General features: G+C 40.2%; 1 protein-coding gene across 1 annotated transcript; it reads right to left on the bottom strand.

Moving 5' to 3' along the window:
• Positions 1–4,843: 4,843 nt before the first annotated feature.
• LOC116503692 (olfactory receptor 1F1-like) lies at positions 4,844–23,656 on the bottom strand. Its single transcript, XM_032210260.1, has 2 exons — positions 23,166–23,656; positions 4,844–5,798 (listed from the first exon to the last, which is right to left on the bottom strand). The coding sequence occupies exons 1-2, from the start codon at positions 23,654–23,656 to the stop codon at positions 4,844–4,846; spliced, it is 1,446 nt and encodes a 481-aa protein (XP_032066151.1).
• Positions 23,657–23,928: the final 272 nt, after the last annotated feature.

The raw sequence follows: 23,928 nt of genomic DNA, 5'->3' as shown, positions 1-23,928 counted from the left end.
TTAGGCAGGAAACTGGGCAGTGGCGAAATTCAATTTTTTTTACTACTGGATCTGTGGCCATGGCTTGGTGGGTATGGCAGGGGAAGGAAACTGCAAAATCTCCATTCCCTCCCCACTCTGGGGCCAGCCAGAGGTTGCATTTGCTGGTTCTCTGCACTACTGAAAATTTTCACTACCAGTTCTCCAAACTACTCAAGATTTTTTACTACCAGTTCTCCAAACTACTCAAAATTTTCACTACCAGTTCTTCGAACTACTCAAAATTTCCGCTACCGGTTCTCCAGAACCTGTCAGAATCTGCTGGATTTCACCACTGAAACTGGGCGATCTAAACATTACAGAAACAAAAATTGATTTCATGTAACCTGAGCATCAGAATCTAAGACTGGCCAAATTAAGGGTGTTACTCAGATTAAGGAAGCGACAAGATTGAATGTATGGATTTATGTTGTTGTTGTGGGGAAAATAGAAAGAGGAGTATTATGTATCTTACCCATCTTGAATTATTTATAAAAAGAATGAAGGTGGGATGAAAAGAAACAAACTTGAATGCTGTCTTTCTAGCCAAATTTCTTGATGTTCTTGTTAACAGATCAGGAACATCTAAGTTCTTTCATCCTCTCCATGATTGGGATCAGAATCTCTTGTAAGATTTGAACAGCTTCCTTTCTTGAACATTTTAGCCAAGGAAGATATTCTTTAGATTCCAGAGGTTACTCAATGAAAAAGAAGAATAAAATTGAGTGTACCTGTTCCTCGAAACTCAGTGTATCTATTTTCGTAGGTTTGCTGTTGGGGTTGCCAATGCACCAGAATAAATAGAAAAGATGAACCTTCTCGCATTCTAGTCCAGAATGCGGCCGCGCGAGTGATAGTGGGCGCACCGCGGTATGCCCACATAACACCCATCCTCCGCGAGCTGCGCTGGCTACCTGTTGATCTCCGGGTGCGCTTCAAGGTGCTACTTACCACCCATAAAGCCCTTCATGGTAGTGGATCTGAGTACTTGAGAGACCGCCTTCTGCCGATTACCTCCCTTCGTCCCATCAGATCACACAGAGTGGGCCTCCTCCGAGTTCCATCTGCCAGTCAGTGCCGACTGGCGACTATGCGGAGGAGAGCCTTCTCAGTAGCAGCTCCGACCCTTTGGAACGATCTCCCCGTAGAGATTCGCACCCTCACCACTGTCCAGAGCTTCCGCACAGCCCTTAAGATCTGGCTATCCCGTCAGGCCTGGGGATAAGATCTTCATACACCCCACCCGAATGTTGAATGAATGTTGTGTTTTATTGCTATTATTATTTGTACTCACATATTATTTTACGTTCTGTCTTGCACCCCCTTCCCATGAGTTGTAAGCCGCCCTGAGTCCCCTCAGGGAAAAGGGCGGCCTATAAGTGACAATAAAATACTAAATACTAAATACTCTAATCCTTTCAGGCTTTATTTCAACTGAAGTTGCTACCAAACACAGAACTTCAGCATTTAAGAGTATGTCAGTGGTATGAAGTTCAAATTATGCCTTTCTTGCATTTTGTTATCAGTGAAAAAAGGAGCTGATGCCCTCCATGAAAGTGACTTCTAAATCTGGCCAAGAATAGCCATTGGCCTCCATATTCTTTGTGAAGGTGGAAGACCTTCCCCACTGTAACTTCCTTTCTTTCAATGCAACCTCAAACCACTATGGATTTTCTATTGGTAATACTGTCAGGCATGTCCTAGTTTTATATTGCATTTCTAGGATAATGCCTTCTGTAACATGCTAAATCATAAAAGTCTGACAATCATCTGTTTTCCTGTCTCCTATTATCTGGGCTCTAACAGTGATTCTCAAATGGTCTACCTACAGCAGTCTCTGGGGAAGAAGCCAAGGAAACTGTGTATTGTATTGATCTCTCTCTTTTTGGGGGGGGTGAGTTTTAGTTATTCTTGAACTTGTAATCCCATGAACAAGTCCATACCTTTTTCTTGGCAACATTTTTTGCAAATGTTTTGCTATTGTCTTCTTCCTAGAGAGACTGACTGGTTAAAGTCACCCAGCTGACCTCTGTGCCTAAATAAGACCAGAACTCATAGTCTCCTGGTTTCTAGCCTGGTTCCTTTAACCACTACACCAAACTAGCCTTCATGTGGGCCACAGTTATACTGAAATCCCAGGTATAGCCCATAAAAATGATCATAGCAAAATCAGCAATCTCTACCTTGTAATTGGCTAATCATCTCACAGAACAAAGTGGTCTGTCTCTAGACCAGTTATTGCTAGCTTGCGGTGCCCAGACACGCATGCACACACAAACACACACACACACACACACACACACACACTTGAAGGGGTCCATGAGCTTGAATGGTAAAAAAAATTATGTTTATCTTCAGTAACCTCTAACTGAAATTTAATTTTTCAATTATTGTAAACATGAATACAGTCAAACTCCAATCATGTCCATTAACTTAGTACAGCATGGTATTAAATGATTATTAGTTTAATAATTTAATAATTAATAATAAAGCTATTATATTGAAGTATTTTCATATTTTGATAACTATTGAGGATAATTGGTTGTGTGTCTGTATATACATACATACATACATACATACATACATACATACACACACATATATTTGTGTGTGTGTTTATGTGTGTGTATCTATATGTATACATACATACATACATACATACATACATACATACATACATTTAGGTGCCTTTTCTGAGAAAAGATACATAGGATTCATCCTTCTCTCAAAAAAGTCCAAGTGACAAAAAGATTAAAAACTCCTGCTCTAAACATGAAGAAAAAGTCATCTACTGTTCTCCATATGTATGCAAATCAAACATATTTTTTATTGTCATGCAGATCTAGATGCATATCAGCCATGCTTTGGATTAACTGGTAACCCCGAGGCAGATCATGCTTATTCATGGCAATAGTTCAAGCATTATTCTTTCTCATCTTTCATGCTAGGTTATCCTTCTGTTAGAATTATGGCTACCTTGTTTTAGTCATCTTCAAACACATGGAACTTCTCTGTCTACTTCCATCAAGCTGGATATGGCTTTAGAGGTAAGACAGTGTTGGTAGCATTATGTACAAGCCAAAACATCAGAGATTGCCGCAAACCTTAATGATAGCAATTCTACTCCTGCCTACCTCTATCCAGATGCTCTTGGTTTTTCTCCTGGGTGTGATCTTCAACAGTGGATCAAAGCACTGGATAAAATAGAACAAAGCCAGGTGGATCTGACTTGGTTGAACATCTCAAGCTTCCAGCAACAAGCAGAAAGAATTGCATTAGAGGTTTTATACTGAAAGCCCTAGAGATATTTGACAAGCAGTGTGAATAGCTCCTGGGATGCTGGTCTCTAACGCCAAAACTTTGGATTCACGTCCTATGAAACAAGTACAAAGTTGGCATCCCAAATCACAAATGAGTGTGTTTATTTTTGAGGTGTCCTCATTTATTTTTAGATGATTTTGCTGCAAGAAAAATTAACAAGGCTATCGCTCTTTACACTTTCCATCTCTGAATGATGTCGTATGTTGAAGTCTACTAAGATATAAGCCCGTCATGGGCTGTAACACAATACAAATTACAAGTGTATTAGAAAGCAAAGAATAAAATGTAGGTAAAGCAAATGACTTGGCTGCAGATGGTAGAACAATAGGTGAGACTACCACAGCAAAGATCACAGGTTAATTACCAACTCACAAGATAGCAAAAGAACTTTAAAAAAAATACACTCCTTTTCTTTTATTATTCTTTTCCTGAGGTGTCTACCTTACTACTGAGCTTTTCCTGTTTAAAAAAAAAATCAGATCATTGAAGAACAGGAGAAATTTGGAAGCTTCCTTTGTATTATTTTTAATTTAAACCTGATCAATGTAAACAACAAGTATTTTTCAGTTCTGGTTCATCTGGATTTTTGGCAGTGCGGTGAAATCTCCCCATCTGAAGTGACAGCCAATGTGATGAAACTGTACACCAGTGAACCATTCTTTAAAGGCAGTGAAGTGGGTTAGCTCAGGGAAAAACAATAACATTAATTTCAGAAAGATGATATTGTGATAGAAAGGTACAAAACTGACCAGAACAATGCATGGAAATGCTGGAAATGCCCCCTAATTTTCATTTTTTTTTTTTAAAGAAATCCCTATTCTCTTCTAACTGCAGTTCTTTCTGTGTCCTGGTTCCTTGGGATATGTATGAATGGATTCAACACAGATGTCACAGTCCTGACAAAGATTGTTTTGGGGGTTGAGAAAACAAAAGCAAGCTAGAAACCAATACTACAGAGAACAAGATTATGACAATCAAGTCAGAACTGACGGGGTGTGTGTGTGGCTTGTGTTTCCTAGGTTTTAAAAATGAATGTTGACAATTGTAGAGAATATGTCTTCATAGGAGATAATGATGATGGCTAAAGGCCCTAGTACCCTCCACCTCCAACGGTGGCTCAGTGGCTAAGACGCTGAGCTTGTCGATCAGAAAGGTAGGCAGTTCAGCGGTTCGAATCCCTAGCGCCACGTAATGGAGTGAGCTCCCATTACTTGTCCAAGCTTCTGCCAACCTAGCAGTTCGAAAGCAATAAAAATTCAAGTAGAAAAATAGGGAACCACCTTTGGTGGGAAGGTAACAGCATTCTGTGCACCTTCAGTGTTTAGTCATGCCGGCCACATTACGTCTTTGGACAGGGTTGGCTCTTCAGCTTTGAAACAGAGATGAGCACTGCCCCCTAGAGTCAGGAATGACTAACACGTATGTGTTTACCTTTACCCTCCATCTCTTCCTCCTCCCCCCAAAAAACCCCCCAGCAACTATGGAAATGTCACTCTGTTTGTTCTTATTTTCTTAAGAAAGCTCTCATCCTGCCAAGAAGTCTCACTATGGCTGTCTTTACCTCCTGGTTCCTTAGTGTATAGATGAAGGGATTCAGCATTGGTATCACCATTGCATACAAGAGAGAAATAAAAGTGCCTTTTTGGGCTGAGTACGCAGAGGGAGGCTGGAAATAAAGGCAGCTGATAGTGCTGTAGAACAAGATCACCACCGCCAGATGTGAGCCACAGGTGGAAACCGCTTTGCATTTCCCAGCTGCTGAGGGAATCTTCATGATGGTGGAGAATATTAGTGCATAGGAGATAATGATGACAGCTAAAGGCCCCAGCAAATCCACCACCCCTTCCGTCTGTGCCAAGAACTTTATGTGCCTGGTATTAGAACAGGAGAATTCCAGGAGAGGATAGACATCGCAGAAAAGATAAGGGATTTCCATAGAAGTGCAGAAAGAAAGTCGTGATATCAGAAGGGTATAGAGTAAAGAGTGGAGCCCGGAAATGATCCAGGATCCGGAAACCAAAAATAGGCAGCACTTGTGGCTCATCACAGTGACGTAATGCAGTGGGTGACAGATAGCCACGTAGCGGTCATAAGCCATACAGGCAAGGAGGAAGTTATCTGTGTTACCAGAGGTGAGAAAGAAATACATCTGGGTCAAGCATTCATAGAAAGCGATGGTCTGAGTCTGGGACATCAGGTTTATCAGGATTTCGGGAACAGTAGTGGAAACAAAAATGATGTCAGCCAGGGAGAGATGGCACAGGAAGAAGTACATTGGGGCCCGAAGGAGATGGTTGTCTAAGCGGATAAGCAAGACAATGAGAAAATTCCCTAGAAGGGCCAGTAAATAAATGGACAGAAAAAGCAAGAAGAAAAGACTCTGATATTCAGGTCTACTGGAGATCATCAAAAGGGTTATTTCTGAGTTGTCTGTTTGGTTCTGGTTGGCCATTTCACAGCTGAAAATGAATGAGAAAGAGATTAATATCTGAGTTAACTGGTATCAATGTACATGATAGTTTTATTTCTAACATGGGTCTCAGCTTGGCTGTTTTTGCTTCTTTCCTTTGGCCTTATTTATTTTTGGGGTGATATGGCAATGTGCATACAGACACACACATACCATACAAACCTACACTCACAGATTTTAAGCTAGTATACTCTTTCTTTTACACAATATGTCCCAATTGTCCATAAGATTCCAAGCACGTCTATGAATATAATTACTCAATGACAGTGATTCCCTACATTATAAATTGACAATTTCAGCAAATAAATTAAGCGCTCTTGAGTTTTAGATGTCAACAATAGCTCAACTTTTTTTTGTAAAGTTTTTGGGGAAATGTTGATGATGCACCAGACTTTCTGCAAGGTAGGCAACCAAACAGAATTGCTGAAAAGCCTGATCTAAAATCAACACAACTGTTCTTTTGACAAATTTCATATACTGGGGTTAACAAGTGCTCCTTTGTTAATGTTTATGGGACTCTGCATTGATCAGACCCACATCATTTGGATCAACATCAAATTCCTCCATTTGTATTGGTCTACATATTGTCCAAAATGAATCTCTTCAGGCAATGGTTTCAGGTATCTTTATGCCAAATTCTTTCTAATATTTGATATATTTAATTTGGGAATGGTGTTTACATCAGTGACGTGTGGTGAGGTTTATGGCTGGTGAAGCAGCAATTTTTTTTAGACTTGTGGACTTCAACTCCCAGAATTCCACAGCCAGGCATGCTCAGTTCTGATTTAAAGCGACAGCATTTGTTTTTCTCCTTTGCTAAATAAGTTTCCTTCTTTCGTTTTCTTTTCCCTTCCCCTCCTTCCTCCCTCTCTCTCTCCCTCCCCCCTCTCTCAAACACACACACACACATAAACACACACAAAGTTGCACCAGGATTCAGAAAATTTAGGTTTTCCTCCTCAGCCCATGTTAGCAATACCACTAGCAGCATTTTGGCTGGCAGGCGTAGGTAGAAGTGGAAATCCATTCTACTGAAAACATTGTTTTTGCTTATGATTGGATAATTAAAATTTCAGAAGACCCAAAGGCATAGTATTAGAGTGTTACTAGTGCATAAACTAAAGAACTGTCTCAATATGCTCCCTCCCCCTTCTCTCAAATATACACACACAAACACACACACACACACAAAGTTGCACCAAGAGGATGAAGTTTGAATTCCTCCCCCTCCCTCCGACCCACACGTACCTTTTCCAGCTTTTTCAGAGAGGATTTCAACTCTATTCTTGCCTGCCGCCATGAAAAGAAAAAAAATGTAAAAGGAAAAAGGCGAGAGCTGAGGTCAGGCTGAGCTAGTTGCTGCCAGAGTCACCATGGATGACTCTGCTTAGTGCTTAACTGTTTAAAAAAGCCTCTAAAAAAAGCGCCCTCTACAGGAGGAGGCAAGAGAACGACGTGCCTCATCTACGTCAGGAATTTTTCGGCTTTTAACCCTTGCTTAACTCTGCTCGAGTGATCATAAAACGCCAGACTAGATGAGGCACATTGTTCTCCTGCCCCCTCCTGTAGAGGACACTTTTTAGAGGCTTTTTTACTCTGAACAGATTTTTCCCTTTATAGTGATTTAAAATATCCCAGTGTTTCATACATTTTCTCCTAAAAATGTTTCCCATTTCTTCATGTCTGGTAAAGGAGAATTTCTTGAAATCAGTTTTCCTGGGCTGCTTTTATTGATTAAGAGCTGGAAACATATACTACAGAAGCAATGTTAAATTCTGTCTGAGGGCTGTATAGGATCTCATTTACATTGCACAGAGTGGAATGTGATGTGTAATTATTACCATAGCAGGATCTGTCAGAGATGATTTATGCTGAAAAAGAGATGAAACAAATCTGCCTATGCATTTTATAGGCTTGTGAATCATATGTGCAACCATAATCATAACCAATTTTTCATCCCATCCTTTCAATAAATTCAACTTAAAGAACAATTCCTTAAGTTTACCATTTATCTTCCTGAATATATTCTTCTTAGGTACTTTCCACTGGTCTAGAATTCTAATTTGGATCATCCTTCCCCTAATAATTTCACATTCTGCAAGATTTATAAGCTTTACAAAAAATGACTGTAAATCTGAAATGTATACGATGCTTAGACCCATGGGAAAAAATCCTTTAATAAAGATAAATCATCTTTTTATCACCAAACTTGCCTCATTTTTAGAGACTGCACAGCTACAAAAGGTAACCAGATAACCTGTAACACATTGGGACCCCATTTTAGAGATATTTCCTTACCAAATTGAATCCCTTCAACAATGGTAGAATTTCTAATGTAGGTGAAAAAATTCTTTAAAATTCAGAAGATATTCAGAAATGTTTCTGCCTTGAAAGTAGCCTATGTTGAACTGTATGGTACAGTCAAACATTAGCAACTGATCACAGGAAATGTTTGATGATATTTTGTATTATGTGATAAAATACTCTATGATACATTTTATCATAAATATTTTATAAAATTTGTCAAAGTTTAATTCCATGGGAATCATGGGTCCTGAATTTTGGACACATTCCTGAATTTTGGACACATTCTCTAAATTAGCCCATTTGAAGTTCTTGATTGGAAAAAAAAATTGCCCTACAGAGCACTGTTTTATCCAGTTAAAGGTTACAGCCATCAGATGTATGCAGATCTATAGATCTATAGAGCCATGGTGGCGCAGTGGTTAGAATGCAGTACTGCAGGCTACTTCTGCTGACTGCCAGATTGACTCGGCCGTCCATCCTTCTGAGGTTGGTAAAACGAGGATCCAGATTGTTGGGGGCAATATGCTGACTCTATAAACCGCTTAGAGAGGGCTGTAAAACCACTGTGAAGCGGTATAAGTGCTATGGCTATATAGATAGCTAACTCTCTAACTTAAAAGAGCTGTTTTCAATACTTTGTCCTAAATTACAGCATTTTAACAAAAACATCTTTCTGTTTGGTTTGTGAATTTGTTCCAACAATCATCACATTTAAATTGATTTCCGTGAAATGTCAAGTCTTTTATGTTTAACCCCACTTTCTAAGCCTTGACACAAATAAAACCCTGGTTTTCATTTCTTCAGCAGTTCTTAAGCCAGCTCTCCCTGTCTATGAAATGTCCCCTGCATTTTCCCAAAGTCTGATACTAATGAGCCTAGCCAGCACTTGAAAGTGGGAGGGGATTTCCCAAATACTTGGTAAACTTGGATCTAAATGTATGCTGTAATAGCAATAGCAACAGCTCACTTGTAGCCTTTTATATCACTTCACAGTGCTTTTACAGCCCTCTCTAAATGGTTTACAGAATTAGCATATATATATATATAATATTGGGTATATGTATATATATATGTATATATATATATATATATATATATATATATATATATATATGTATGTATGTATGTATGTATGTATGTATGTATGTATGTGTGTATATATATATATATATATATATATATATATATATATATATATACATACATACACATACATACACACACACACACACACACACACACATATATATATAGAGAGAGATGATAGGTAGGTAGGTAGGTAGGTAGGTAGGTAGGTAGGTAGGTAGGTAGGTGATATATATATATATATATATAGAGAGAGAGAGAGAGAAAGATAGATAGATGATAGATAGATAGATAGATAGATAGATAGATAGATAGATAGATAGATAGATAGATGGATGGATGGATGGATGGATGGATGGATGGATGGATGGATGGATGGATGGATGGATGGATGATAGGTAGGTAGGTAGGTAGGTAGATTATATATATAGATATAGATAGATAGATAGATAGATAGATAGATAGATAGATAGATAGATAGATATAGATAGATATAGATATAGATATAGATATAGATATAGATATAGATATAGATATAGATATAGATATAGATATAGATATAGATATAGATATAGATATAGATATAGATATAGATATAGATATAGATATAGATATAGATATAGATAGATTGATAGATAGATATAGAGAGATAGATAGATAGATAGATAGATAGATAGATGATAGATAGATAGATAGATGATAGATAGATAGATAGATAGATAGATGATAGATATAGAGATATATAATGCACCCAAACTGTTTCTTACACTACCAATACCTTATTTTTTCTCTAAAAGACCATGTTACTAACATATCTTCTGAAGCCTGGCTTCATGTTGAAGACAGCTCACAATTTCTGGCCTGATGCCTTTTAACCACCATAAAGTATTATGATGGTGACCAATCTACACTCACACCAATGCAAATAGCAATGGGCTGTACAGGAAGATAACAGCTATCTTAGTTATATAAATACAGTAACTGGTTTCCGAATGCTCCTTGTCTCCCACCTGAGTGACAAAACACAGCTTTTAAAATAGCTTCAGTTTCATATGTGGAACTTTGCTGCCCTCTTTGGCACCTCATCATCCTAAACAGAAAAGATGAAAGACAGAAACCAAGCACTGGGTTATCTAAACGGAATCCTACGTTGCAGGTGAAGATTAGAATCTGTGACTAAAGCTATCTGTTTATAAATTACTTCCCTCTCTTAGTCGAAGCAACAATTTGAAATCTAAAATCCTCTTGGATTGCAAAGGAATTAATGGGTATAGTGGAAATCATCTTCTGGAGGCTTTCAAGAAGAGACTGTACTGCCATCTGTCAGAAATGGTGTAGGGTCTCCTGCTTGGCTGGAGGATTGAAATAGATGACCTACAAGGTCCCTTCCAACTCTGTTAATCTGTTAATCTAATCTATTAATCCATCTAATTTTTAAAGTAAAAGAGCTGAGACTCACCTCATCAGAAGCTGCTAGTTCCACTTCTATGGGTGAATTGTCTGTTTTAATCTAGATTGAACATGAATTGAGAAGATCTTGGTTTCTTTTTCTTTAGATTCTGTAGGAACCTATTCTGAAGCTTTATGAAAAAGAAAAGGATCCTAAAGCAGATGGAATTGTAGTTTTAAAACCAGCCAGATTTTTTTTTATAGTTCAAACCTTTATGGTTTGACTGAAGATGAAGTTTCAATTCAGTTGTTAGTTGATTTGTCCCCACCCCACCAAAAAAGCTTTTTCCCCAATCATTCCTCAGTAGGGTTTGTGCATAACTGTGACTCTTTCTAGATTATAAATACAGTATCTTGGTAAGAAAACTGCAAACATTTCATTGGTCCAGGGAATTGTCCACAGGAGTTTAGTCAATGGTGCATACAATTCTAAGGAGAGCTTATTAACTAACCAATTGTTGATTTGTCATGGGGTTCAGTGCTACATATCTTCCACCCTAATCAACCCTACTCTGAACAGGTAAAGCTAGCTATAGCCCCATCTTCTAGAAATTCTAAGAATTACAAAGGAAATCGCAAATTAGAGGTGCATTTCAAGGGGTTCTTTCAGTATTTCTATTTAAAAAATGTGTAGAATAAGAATTGACAATAACAACCAATTTTCCAGATTTCTAATGGCAAATTATGGTACAAATTTCTATAAAAATCGTATCCCATTGGGTATTTTTTTCAAGAGTATTCTCATCAATGAGGCCTCCATCAATAACCAAGAAAGAAAACTCCCAACTCCATTGTTTATGGAATTAAAATACTTTTACTGGTTATGAAAAGATAGCAATGAAAGTAAAGCAAGATCTGAGCCAGAAAGGCGCGAACAAGTACATATCAAATGAAAACCCAGCCCCCTCCCTCCAATGACCCCATCCCAGTGTTCAATCTACAACTCCCTTAGGTCTCATGTGGATTGCATCTCCAAAAGGCATCATCATGTTGGTATCAAGGACGGTTGACCTTGACCAGGTCCAAACACCGGCCCCAACATATGCAGAAGATGGTGAGAAGAAAATTCCCTTTTCCATATCACATGCTGTACCATTTATTCCCATCCCAACAGTGGTGGGTTTCAAAAATTGTTGGAACCTACTCTGTGGGTGTAGCCTCCTTTGTGGGAGTGGTTTGCCACCCATGTGACCGGATGGGAGTGGCTTGCTGCCCATGTGACCGGATAGGAGTGGCTTGCTGCCCATGTGACTGGATATGAAATTATGAATTAGTACTTAGGTCGGTCCAAGTAGCTATTCAGAAGTTAGTGGTTAGAAGCAATCATAAAGCAAGATATGGAATTAAAACCAGAAATATTTTGTTGGCTATTTGAAAGGGAGTATAATATATATTTAATTTTACACATGTTAGCAGCTGCTGGAATTGTGTTTGCACAACAGTGGAAAAACAGAGATATGTAAATGAATAAATATTACAATGTGCAGGAATAAATAAATTGACAATTAAAATCAAGAAGGCTTTGAATACTTTTTCACGTGGGGATTCGTTTTAGCAATTGCCAACTAACAGAAACAGAAATTAGAAATCCAAAAGTATGAAAGAAAACACCTATTATGTAAGGAAAGGTCCCTAAAATGTATAAGGAAATATTACTAGATCATTATTAATGTGTAGATAACTGCGGGACATTACACACCCACCAGTGGTGGTTTCAAAAAAATTTGGAACCTCTTCTGTAGGTGTGGCCTGCTTTAGCAGTTAGACTTATATACCGCTTCATAGGGCTTTCAGGCCTCTCTAAGCGGTTTACAGAGTCTGCATATTGCCCCCAACAACAATCCGGGTCCTCATTTTACCCACCTCGGAAGGATGGAAGGCTGAGTCAACCTTGAGCCGGTGAGATTTGAACAGCCGAACTGCAGAACTGCAGTCAGCTGAAGTAGCCTGCAGTGCTGCATTTAACCACTGCGCCACCTTTCCTAGTCCTCTGGTGGAACCTCTTCTAACTGGCTCGGTAGATTTGATGAACCGGTCGAATAGGTGCGAACTGGTAGGAACCCGCCTCTGCATCCCAAATACCATGCCCCCACCCTCCCCGTTTCTATGGCAGCCAATAGCAAGTAAGCGAAGCAGAGGCTGACAGACTATAATTTATGATTACATTTCAGGCAAAAAAGGAGGAAGCAAACATGCCTGTTCTCTTTTGAAGTTTAGGGACTGAAGAATGAATCTTAGAGATTTAAAGAGTTCGGTGACCGTCCATCATACATTTTTGATTGTGGTATCTGGAGCTTATGGCAGCTATAATCCAAGCTATTCTTCCCCTCCTCTGGGCATCCTCTTAGACTGTTACATAGTAGAACTGGCCCTCACCAAGGCTCTGAGAGTTGTACTTATAAGGCTGTTGTTATTGTTTTAGACAATAAGATTCCAATGAAAAGTTCTCTCTTAGGTGTATATAGAGAAAGGTAATGTATTCCATGCAAAAGTACTGATTGTTTTAAATGGGCCAATAAATGCACTTATATTCTTGTTAAAACCAGATCTGATATGGGGCAAAGAAAGAAAAAAAGACCGTTCCTTGCTTGAAATGGCAAATCCTTTTTGGGCCTATTGGAAAAAGACCTGGAGAAAAAAATTGGAATTTTGTTACTATATACAGTATGTTGACAGCAGAAAGACTATTTTATACACAAAAATGGAAGGATACTGCAATTCCTACCACGGGCGAATGGCTGCAGAAGCTGATGGAGTTGGCTGAAACAGCAAAATGGACTATCTTGATTAAAGAAAAGAATATAAGTATTTTTGTTTCCACTTGGAAAGACTATTTTTGAAGTTTGTGCTTGAAGTTGAAAAGAATGAAACTTTGATTTTGGGTTTTACCAATTAGATTGATAGATTTTTATAGAAATGGCTTGTTCATATTATTATGAAAAAACAAAAAGTTGTGATTTGATGCCAATGCCTTATTCTACCACAACAGAGAGAGACAGAAGTTAATATTTCTTTTTCTTTTTTTCTTATCCTCACTTCTCACTTCTCTTCCCCCTCTTCCTCCCCATCGTTTTCCTATTTACTTTCCTATTTTGTATCTTATTTTATCTTATAACTCCATAAAAATGTTAAAACGACAAAAAAGAAATGGCAAATTTGTAGATGTAATTGTAGCAATCCCTCCAACACTACCCCAACAATCCGGCGACTTCAGCTAGTCCAGAACGCAGCCGCGCGAGTGATTGTGAGTGCACCTCGGTTCACCCACATAACACCTATCCTCCGCGAGCTGCGCTGGCTACCTGTTGATCTCCGGGTGCGCTTCAAGGTGCTACTTGTCACTCATAAAGCCCTTCATGGTAGTGGGTCTGCGTACTTGAGAGACCGCCTCCTGCCAATTACCTCCCTGCGACCAATTAGATCGCATAGATTGGGCCTCCTCCGAGTTCCATCTGCCAGTCAGTGCTGACTGGCGACTACACGGAGGAGAGCCTTTTCAGTAGTAGCTCCGACCCTTTGGAACGATCTCCCCGTGGAGATTCGTACCCTCACCACCGTCCAGGCCTTCCGCACAGCCCTCAAGACCTGGCTAGCCCGTCAGGCCTGGGGACAAAGATAATTGCCCCCTCCCGAATGATGAATGAATGTTGCTTATTATTTTACTCTATGTATTGTGTATGTCTACTGTTTGTATACCCCCTCCCCTTATTTTATGTAAGCCGCCCTGAGTCCCCTCAGGGAAAAGGGCGGCCTATAAGTATTAATAAATACTCAAATACTCAAAATCCACTTCTTCTGATACCAGTTCTAGTTCCTCTACTTTCCTCCACCTGAAGTTCTAAGGATGATCAGAAGTCCATTTCCAGGGATAAGTAAGGCATTCCATAGCCCATCAGACTGCTGTATTTTCTATTTTAAAAATGGTCATGCCTTGTTTTAGAAAACCCACTGCGCTCTAACGCTTGAGACCCTGATTCTTTCTTTATGGCAGTGTTGAAGAGCTCTCTGTTTATCTTTAAGTACAGCTAGCCGCCGGCTTACAACCTTTTCATTTAATGACTGTTCAAAGATACAACAGCCTTGTAAAAAGTGACTTTACGATCTGCACATGGACTCATCTCTGTCACACCACCCTCTCAGTCATGTGATCTCAACTTAGGTGCTCGGCAACTGTCCCGCATTTATGACCAGCTGCAGGGTCGTGCAGTCATGTGATTGTAGTTTGCAACCTTCTTTGCTGATTTCCAGTAAAACTATGTCCATTGGGGAAGCTGAGTTCACTTAATAACCATGTGATCAGTGCCGGATTTAGATGAAAAGAGGCCCTAGGCTATTCCACTTATGAGGCCCTTTCACCTCCCATTTTTAAGTTTGTAAATTACATGAGAGACAATAAAATACATCATTACTGTGATATATATCAATATATATCAATATATATAGCTGGCCTCCCGATGGAGGGAGGCTCTGCTCAGCGGCAAAGGGAGCGAGGCCAGCTGCCTCCCCTGCTGCGCTCAGCTGCCCGGCTCGTCCCCTCACCCTCACCTGCCTGGCCGCTGGTGGGCTCCGCGTCGACGGGGCGGCTACTGGGAGCGGCCGCGCCTCTCGCCCGATTGCCGGTGCCGGGAACTTGGGCGGGCTTCCCAACTGCCGCGGCGCTGGAACGATCTTAACCAATACATTTTTATGTTTGTTTATTAGTCATATGCGTAGAATTTCTCCTTATTTTCGGTTCAATGTTTTAGTGTTCACTGTTTTTAGAATAGTGTAATTTTAATTTTGCTAACAATTTGAATGTAGGCCCCTCTTGATCTTGGGGCCCTAGGCTGAAGCCTAGTTAGCCTATAGGAAAATCCGGCCCTGCATGTGATCCAGGGTGACTTGCTTAACCACTTCCATAAAAATTGTCCTTAAAATTGGGTCTGACTCAAATTATGAGTGGAAATTCTGGTCCCAATTCTGGCTGTGAGTCAAGGAATAGCAGAAATAATATTGCCATGAAACCTGTTGTTCCTGCTACCAGGATTGTGCTTTTCCCAGTTACTGCATTTTATTTATTTATATTTTTTTATTTAAATGTATTAGCTGCTCAATTTCAAAGAAATTCTGACTTCCTCCAAAGTGACAAAGCCTGAGAAAAGTTATACTCTTCAAAGTTGTCATTAGATAGTGTTTGAGCAAGAGGAAAAAAAACTCTATTTCCATACCAGTATAGCTAAATATGAGTTAAATCTATATCTGGGTTTAGGAGTGTAAATGAAGGTAATGTGATTAGCACAAAAAAAAAATGTTGCCATCTTTGTGCTACCACTTTCCTCAGCCCTGAGAGTTTCCCCCTCTAATGAAATTGTTTTTTCTGTACAAATAAAAACTTAAACTTTTCTTTCTGTTAATTTTAGAAAGATAAAAAGGTGATATTGTACACTAAATAATTTGGATCATAACTGAGAGTTGTTCTCATATTGCTGGTAAGAACTAACATTTACTGTAATCTGCAGTCCTAATTGTTGGTGAAGGCACTCATTCTCTCCATCAGGGCAATGCAGTATGAAGTAGTTAGGACTCATAGCTAAATGAATGGGAGGAACAGATGTGATCTGTCTCTATGTTCAATCCTGACTGACTCAAGTTTGACTTAGCCTCCCATCCTTCTGAGGAGGGTAAAATGAGGGCCCAGATTGTTGGGGACAATATGCGGACTCTGTAAACCGCTTAGAGAGGGCTGTAAAGCACTATGAAGCAGTATATAAGACTATTATTATATCCTGAACTCTTAAACAAAATGATAGAGACTCACCTTCATTCCACAAAAGTTTAGTTTAGTTTAGTTTAGTTTAGTTTAGTTTAGTTTAGTTTATTTGTCTTGTATGCCGCCCACTCCCAAAGGACTCCGGGCGGCTCACAATAAACAAGGGAAGGGGGGATAAATAGACAAAAACAACACTTTAAAATATGCAACATTCACAGTTTCCATGGGGCTGGATGTTTCACAAGCCCCCCGGCCTGCTGGAGCAGCCAGGACTTGGTGGCTTTGCGGAAGGCCGGGAGGGTAGTAAGGGTCCGGATCTCCACAGGGAGGTCATTCCAGAGGGCTGGAGCTGCAACAGAGAAGGCTCTCCCCCGGGGAATCGCCAGCCGACATTGGCTGGCAGATGGAATCAGGAGGAGACCTAACCTGTGAGATCTAATCGGTCTATGGGAGGTAATCGGCAGGAGGCGGTCTCTCAGGTACCCAGGTCCGATGCCATGTAGGGCTTTATAGGTAACGACCAGCACCTTGAAGCGGGTCCGGAGACTAATGGGTAGCCAGTGCAGCTCGCGGAGGATAGGTGTAACGTGGGTGTACCTGGGTGCACCCACAATCGCTCGCGCTGCTGCGTTCTGGACTAACTGAAGTCTTCGAACACTCTTCAAGGGCAGCCCCATGTAGAGCGCGTTACAGTAAAAAAACTCATCTTTTTAACTCTGAAATGTGTTTTGTGATTGGAACATTTATTCCATCTTGAAAACTGACCCAAGGATGCTGGTTTCTTTTCTTTAGTACTAGAGATCCATATTGTTGCATTATTATCATACATAACTGTTCTGACCCCCCTTCTCCATCCAGGAACGAAAGCCATAAGCAAACATAAATCAAAATACTTTTAATCAGTCCAGACTCTTGTTGGCTGCAATCCCACAATAAACAAAGAGATAAGCTCTCTGGCAGCAATTACTACAAACCTAGGCAATGCAAACAAGCTTCTCACAGCAAACCACTTATCCAAGTTGGTTTCTCTGAATCATGAACGTGAACGAGAACGTTGACTCCTGCAACCAGGGCATGGCACAAACAGTCTCTTTTATACTCAGGAGAGGATCTTAATCAGCATCAGCTAAGCACAATCATCTCCTACAATTACGCAGTTGTTCCTTCCATCGAGTAGCCCTTCGCCTGCATGCATCCTGAAACAACTCCCAAATGTTTTCCTGAACATTCCCTTTGATCCAATGCTCTGCCGCCACATGGTGGCCAACCAGTCTCTCCTCGCTCGGAGTCGACACCCTGTCCAGGGTCCTCTACCTCCTCCAAGGCCGACTCATAAGACCCCTCGCTGTCGGAGTCTGGCGGCAGCTCCAACAGCTCCTGCCGGGCCACAACACATAACAATAATAATTAATTTATTAAATGTATACACCACCCGTCTCCCAGTGAGAATAAAGCGCCTCTTGCTTTTGAAACAAACTGGAAGCTTCCCCCATAACTGGAAACCCAATACCAAGTCTAATTTAGAAAGATTACTAGTTATTGAGATTGAGCAGGTCTTTTGTTTCACATAGCAATAGCACTTAGACTTATATACCACTTCACAGTGCTTTACAGCCCTCTCTAAGCGGTTTATAGAATCAGCCTATTGCCCCCAACTATTTGGGTCCTCATTTTACCCACCTCGGAAGGATGGAAGGCTGAGTCAATCTTGAGTCTGGTGGGATTGAACTGCCAAATTGCAGGCAGCCAGCAGACATAACTGAGTAGTTCTTCATTCTGCCAGGGCAAGGAAAGGCCACAGGGGCCATGTAGCTGAAAATGCACAGAGGAGCTCATCTGCCAGCCTTAAATTCCTTAAAACAAGAGGTGTCCACTATATACCTGCAGCACTCAAATTGTTTGAACTCAAGCCAAAGGTACAACTTCTCTATGATGCTCAAAAAGCCCCGTCTCCAATTTTGCACCATTAGAACTTGTACAATCCAAATGTCTAAGATCAGCTCCAAATTGTGACTCTAATGAAACCCTGGACCTATTGAGAAGCTTTATGAGGGTATAGTGGGAGATAGAGTGGGATGGTCATACTTACCTATTGGCTCAGAGTATCTTTTTTTCCTCTCAGCCTTTTGCCCCATTAGCTATGAGTGATGGGTTTTTTCAGTTCACATGGAAACAGTGCAACTAATATCTCAACCCTGGGTTTCTCTCCAGATCTTCTATTTAGCAAAGAATATGGTCAAAGCACTCATTAAACAGCATGTAGCAGACACAGAGGGACAATTGGATCTAGTCACGACCCCAAATTTATTGGCAGCGAACAGGTACTCTAGCTCTCCTGTGGCACATCCAAACACTGGAGGGGTTTTACTCATGCACACTGCCATGCCTCCCCTCTGCTGTCCTTGAAGACCAATATAGGAAAATTATTGGCCTAGAGAAAAAATGCCCCTGTAACTCTGGACACATAGAAACAATACAACATGTGCCTCTCCACTGCCTGTACTACATCTATATTAGTCTCATTTCACTCTTTGTTCTTTTTATGACCCTTACTGGAGGATAGAGTCAGGGCTACTGGGTGGAGCTGAGCATTTACTAGCCGAATGCCCTTCCTGATGCCTACGTGGAGTACACAGCATATGGTCATAGGCCATTTTGAATGGTATACAAATGTGGTTATATTTCTATCTGTCTATCAATAACAGATTTGTCTGAATGCCAAACTTCTGGGAATTCCCTAGTATTTTTGGATCTTGCTTGATCTAGGAAGCTCACAGTTTCTCAGTTGAACCTATGGTTGAATCGGTCCATGTGTTATGAGATTAAGGAGTTTTCATTCTGTCTTCTAGCTGCTGGTTGGTGTTCGTGTACATACATTCTGATAGCTTTCTGTCTGTCTACCCCAAGGGTGAAATACAGCAGGTTCTGACAGATTCTGGAGAACCGGTAGTGGAAATTTTGAGCAGTTCAGAGAACTGGAAAATACCAGCTCTGGCTGGCCCCAGAGTAGGGTGGGAATGGAGATTTTGCAATATCCTTCCCCTGCCACGCCCACCAAGCTATGCCCACAGAACAGTAGTTAAAAAATCGAATTTCACCACTGGTCTACCCTATGTAGTGGCTGTTATAGTTCTTACACTGAACACTGTTAGATGTCTCCTGCTTTTTCTTCTTGTGCTATTGGGACTTTCGGTTGTATGTGTGGAAAGGGCCAAGGTGGCGCAGTGGTTAAATGCAGCACTGCATTAAGTGGTTAAACCACTGCATTCAGTGGTTAAAAGAGCCAAGGTGGCGCAGTGGTTAAATGCAGCACTGCAGGCTACTGCTAGATCAGCAGGTCAGCGGTTCAAATCTCACCGGCTCAGGGTTGACTCAGCCTTCCATCCTTCCGAGGTGGGTAAAATGAGGACCCAGATTGTTGGGGGCAATATGCTGACTCTCTGTAAACCGCTTAGAGAGACCTGAAAGGCCTATGAAGCGGTATATAAGTCTACTGCTATTGCTATTGCTATTGCTAAATGCTGTGCTTTCTAGATGCTACATTACAGTCTCTGCTGTAAGTCCTGAGAGGGTAATCCCATGGCTGTTCTTCTGATTTCTTGGTATACTTGTCCATCAAACTAAAAGTAGATAGTGAGGGAGAGACTGATGAGGTCCATTAGTCTGGTATTTTAATCTTAGTATATTTGGCTAGGTTGGGTATGTTATGTAGTACTACTGCCATGGATTCTTTCGCTAGTTGCAGATCTATGGACATAAAGAATGCTACAATACTGCATGAAACCATAATTTTATTTTCTTCTATTTTTAGGTCTTTGATTTTCTGGAGGTCCTGAGTTGATAGAATATTCACTTCCCTCTGTGAGATGTTCAAACTTTTTTGCAGGTTCAGGCTTTTTGTAAAAAGATTAATCAATCATTTTAGAATTTGTCAATTTGTTTTCCACCAGGCTGCAACCCAGCAGAAAGAGTTTTACCTTTACATATTTTGATGCATTATTGATTGCTCTTTGAATGTACACTTTTTGCACATTTTGAAATATTATAGATTTTAAAACAGTTTTCTTGGAAGTATATTTTCTGTGCATATATTTTTGTAAGAAAATAGTTCCATGCCTATTTTTCTTCACACATATTTTTACTCATGTTTGTTTGTTTGTTTGTTTGTTTGTTTGTTTGTGTTAGGAAGTGCATCAGAGGTGGGTTCCTACCAGTTCGCACCTATTCGGTAGAACCGGTTCATCAAATCTACCGAACCGGTTAGAAGAGGTTCCACCAGTGGACCCGGAAAGCAGGCCACATCTACAGAAGAGGTTCAAAAATTTTTGAAACCCACCACTGGTCCTTGGATATGATTATTCTACACTATCATGCTCATATTTATAAAACTCAGTGCCTCTGTGAAAGGTAAGGATGACTATTGCGTTTGTGGTGCAATCAGAACATTGCGTGTGTTGAAGTTGTTTTAACACAAACCAAAGATGCCTTTTAAAAAACAGGTTTACATCATATTCTTATGCATGCCAGTGCTGTGTGTAAGGTAATTTAAGGTGGTTCTGACAAGTGTCGTCGGCATCTTCATATCTGGTCACATGGGCGGCAAGCCACTCCCACAAAGGAGGCCACACCCACAGAGTAGGTTCAAACAATTTTTGAAACCCACCACTGAAGTGCATCTCAACATTCTGAAGTCAGGGTCTATAATACATATTCCAAGTCCTCCTATGCCTTCAGCATACCCATCCCAAATCAGCATATTAAAATGCCATTCATCTCTGTTTGAAAATTTGTTGGGACTTGTTGCTATTAACATACAGTACCTGGTTATGTTAAAACTTATAAATGAATTATCCCTTGAATGGATTGATTTCTTCTCTCCTAAATAAATTTCATCTCATTTTTATTACGTTAGACCAGTTGCAGTCTCTCAGCACACTTTCCTTGTGACTGTGATATTTCCAAGAATCATCAGAATACTTCCCAAATTATTCTATAATTAAATACATTTTAAAAATTAATCACTACATTTAAAAAATAACACTTGAAATCTGTGTGACTCTGCTTATTTCAGATCTTGGAATTCAAGTAATCATCTCCATTCACCATACCAATAAAATCTATTTGTATGATTCCTTTTATTGCATTATTTGCATATATACTTTTTAGTTTTAAAAAAAACATAATTTGCAATGTTATTCTACTATTTGTAAATATGGTGAGTTCTACACTGTTCAGTTAATTCAGTGGACATGTTTTACAGATGATCTTACTTTGCAAATAAAAGAACAGGAATGTTGTTGTCATTATTATTTTTTTGTAAAGAGAAAGGTAAAATTCTTTAAAAATCAATACCAATACCAATTTTTACTAGTTTTGTAGAGTAAGTCTGAGGAAATGGTTTTGTGGGGTGATACTTACAATTTTCACTCCACAGAAAAGTTACTGGAAATTTTACCTATTAACAGCAAATGCATTTTTTGATTGCTAAAACTTTAAATAGCAAGCATTCACCGCACCTTCACACAACAGGGAAGCATCAGCAGCCCGAGAGGACCTGTATAGAATAGTTCCATGTTCATTGGCCACAGGAAGCTTGCTAGTTGATGGATTGGGAGGAGGATGGAAAAACAGAAGGAGGAGAATGGAAACAGGCTGGGCAAACTGACTGGGATCCTAAACAGGATAGTTTGAGATGGCATTTGCAACATATTCCATTTCCTTCAATTGTCTAGTAAATATTTGAATACTGAAGCAAGGAAAATTTGTTTAGATAGAATTTCCCCCCACACACACACAATTATTCAACTTGCAAACTTGCTTACAGACCCTACCCACATCCGCTGCAGCTTGAGCCCAGATTATATCAAAGATTGGTGGGGATATGATAACAATTAGATAAGCTCCATTATTGCAACCACTTATTTATTTTTTTGTAAATGAAGAATAGGTATCCATTTACCAGAGATGACAGCCTATCATATAGCAGTAGTTTCAATTCATGCATGCCTTCAAGTTTCAAAGCTAGTTCCCCATCTATCAACCCACTTTAATTCTCATAAACTGTTGTTCATCACATACCATTAACTATGACCACCCAACAACCCCCCCCTTCGATTTTGTTCTCCTTGTTGTTTCTATATTCATTAAACAAGCATTTAACATTTTATGTGATTTCTGCAGCAGGAGTTTCTAATTCTTAGTATCATATCCCAGGTACAAACTCAGATTGGGACATATATTCCCGATTCACGTTGCCGAGATTTTCTTTCCCTCTCTCACAGAAAGCCCGATTTTGAGGAACAGGGAAGGAATTGAAATAAGTCAGCCGTTTTTATCCTTCCAATAAACCTTTTCAGAGCAGCCTTTATCTCCATGTTTCTAAGCGTGTAAATGAAGGGGTTGAGCATGGGAGTCACCATTGTGTACATGAGAGAAGAAATCATGTTTTGTTCTGGACTCCTGGAGTTTGGCTGCAGGTAGACCCAGCAGAGGGTGCCATAGAAGAGGACCACCACACCCAAGTGAGAGCCACATGTGGAAATGGCCTTTTGTTTCCCCTTTGTGGATGGGACTCTAAGAATGGTGCAGAAAATGCAGGCATAGGAGATCACAATGAGGATGAATGGGGCCAATACATCTATGTAGCTCTCAATTAGAGAAATTGTTTCTATAACACTTGTGTCTGAGCATGCCAGTCGTAACAAAGGGAAGAACTCACAGAAGAACTGGGGGATCTCCTTAGAGGAACAGAAAGAGAGAGGGAACATTATCAATGTATACAGCACAGAATTGAGGGATGCCAGGAGCCAACAGATGGCCACAAGTAAGAGGCAGCGCTTGTGGCTCATCCGTGTGGCATAAAGCAGTGGGTGGCAGATGGCCATATAGCGGTCATAGGCCATCACAGCCAAAAGATAGTTGTCTGTGTTGGCGAAAGTCATGTAGAAATACATTTGCATCAAGCAACCACTATAGGAAATAGTCCTGACCTGGAAGAGAAGGTTTTGCAGCATCTTGGGGACAGTCACGGAGGCAAAACCCACATCTGCCAAAGAAAGATGCCTGAGGAAGAAATACATGGGGGTCTGCAGAAGGTGAGCATCTGAGGAAATCAGCAGAACAATCAGTAAATTCCCCAGGACTGTCAGGAGGTACATGGATAGGAAGAGCAAGCCCAGAAGGTGTTGGTGCTCTGACTGGAAGGATAAATCCATAAGAATGAAATTGGAGGAATCCGTATGGTTCTGTTTTGCCATTACTCAACTATGGAAAAGAATAAAAGAGATACATAGATAGCAGCTCAGTTCGCTCAGAGGGATACCAGGTTGAAGGTGACAAAAAGTAGAAACAGAGGAAAGAAGCAAAGCAGGCCATAACGTGTGTGTGGACCCCCTCCTGCCTCATTTCAATAGGTAAGGTCAAGAGTCAACCAGGGGCACATCTGAAGGCAGACGATGAATCCACCTTGCCAAAACAAAGCAAATTTGAATTTGGCTGGTACTTGGAAAATTGCTTCAGATTTTTTTTT

Source organism: Thamnophis elegans, chromosome 2 (genome assembly GCF_009769535.1).
Source record: "Thamnophis elegans isolate rThaEle1 chromosome 2, rThaEle1.pri, whole genome shotgun sequence".
In the NCBI taxonomy this organism is placed as follows: domain Eukaryota; kingdom Metazoa; phylum Chordata; class Lepidosauria; order Squamata; family Colubridae; genus Thamnophis; species Thamnophis elegans.
The sequence above is the reverse complement of the archived record's forward strand: the minus strand, read 5'-3'. Positions and strand labels throughout refer to the sequence as shown.

Coding starts and splice junctions, on each gene's coding strand:
- LOC116503692 (XM_032210260.1), bottom strand. CDS start 23,656: ATGGCAAAACAGAACCATACGGATTCCTCCAATTTCATTCTTATGGAT. Junction 5,799..23,165: donor GTGCTGTATACATTGATAAT/GTTCCCTCTCTC, acceptor ATTCATTTTCAG/CTGTGAAATGGCCAACCAGA.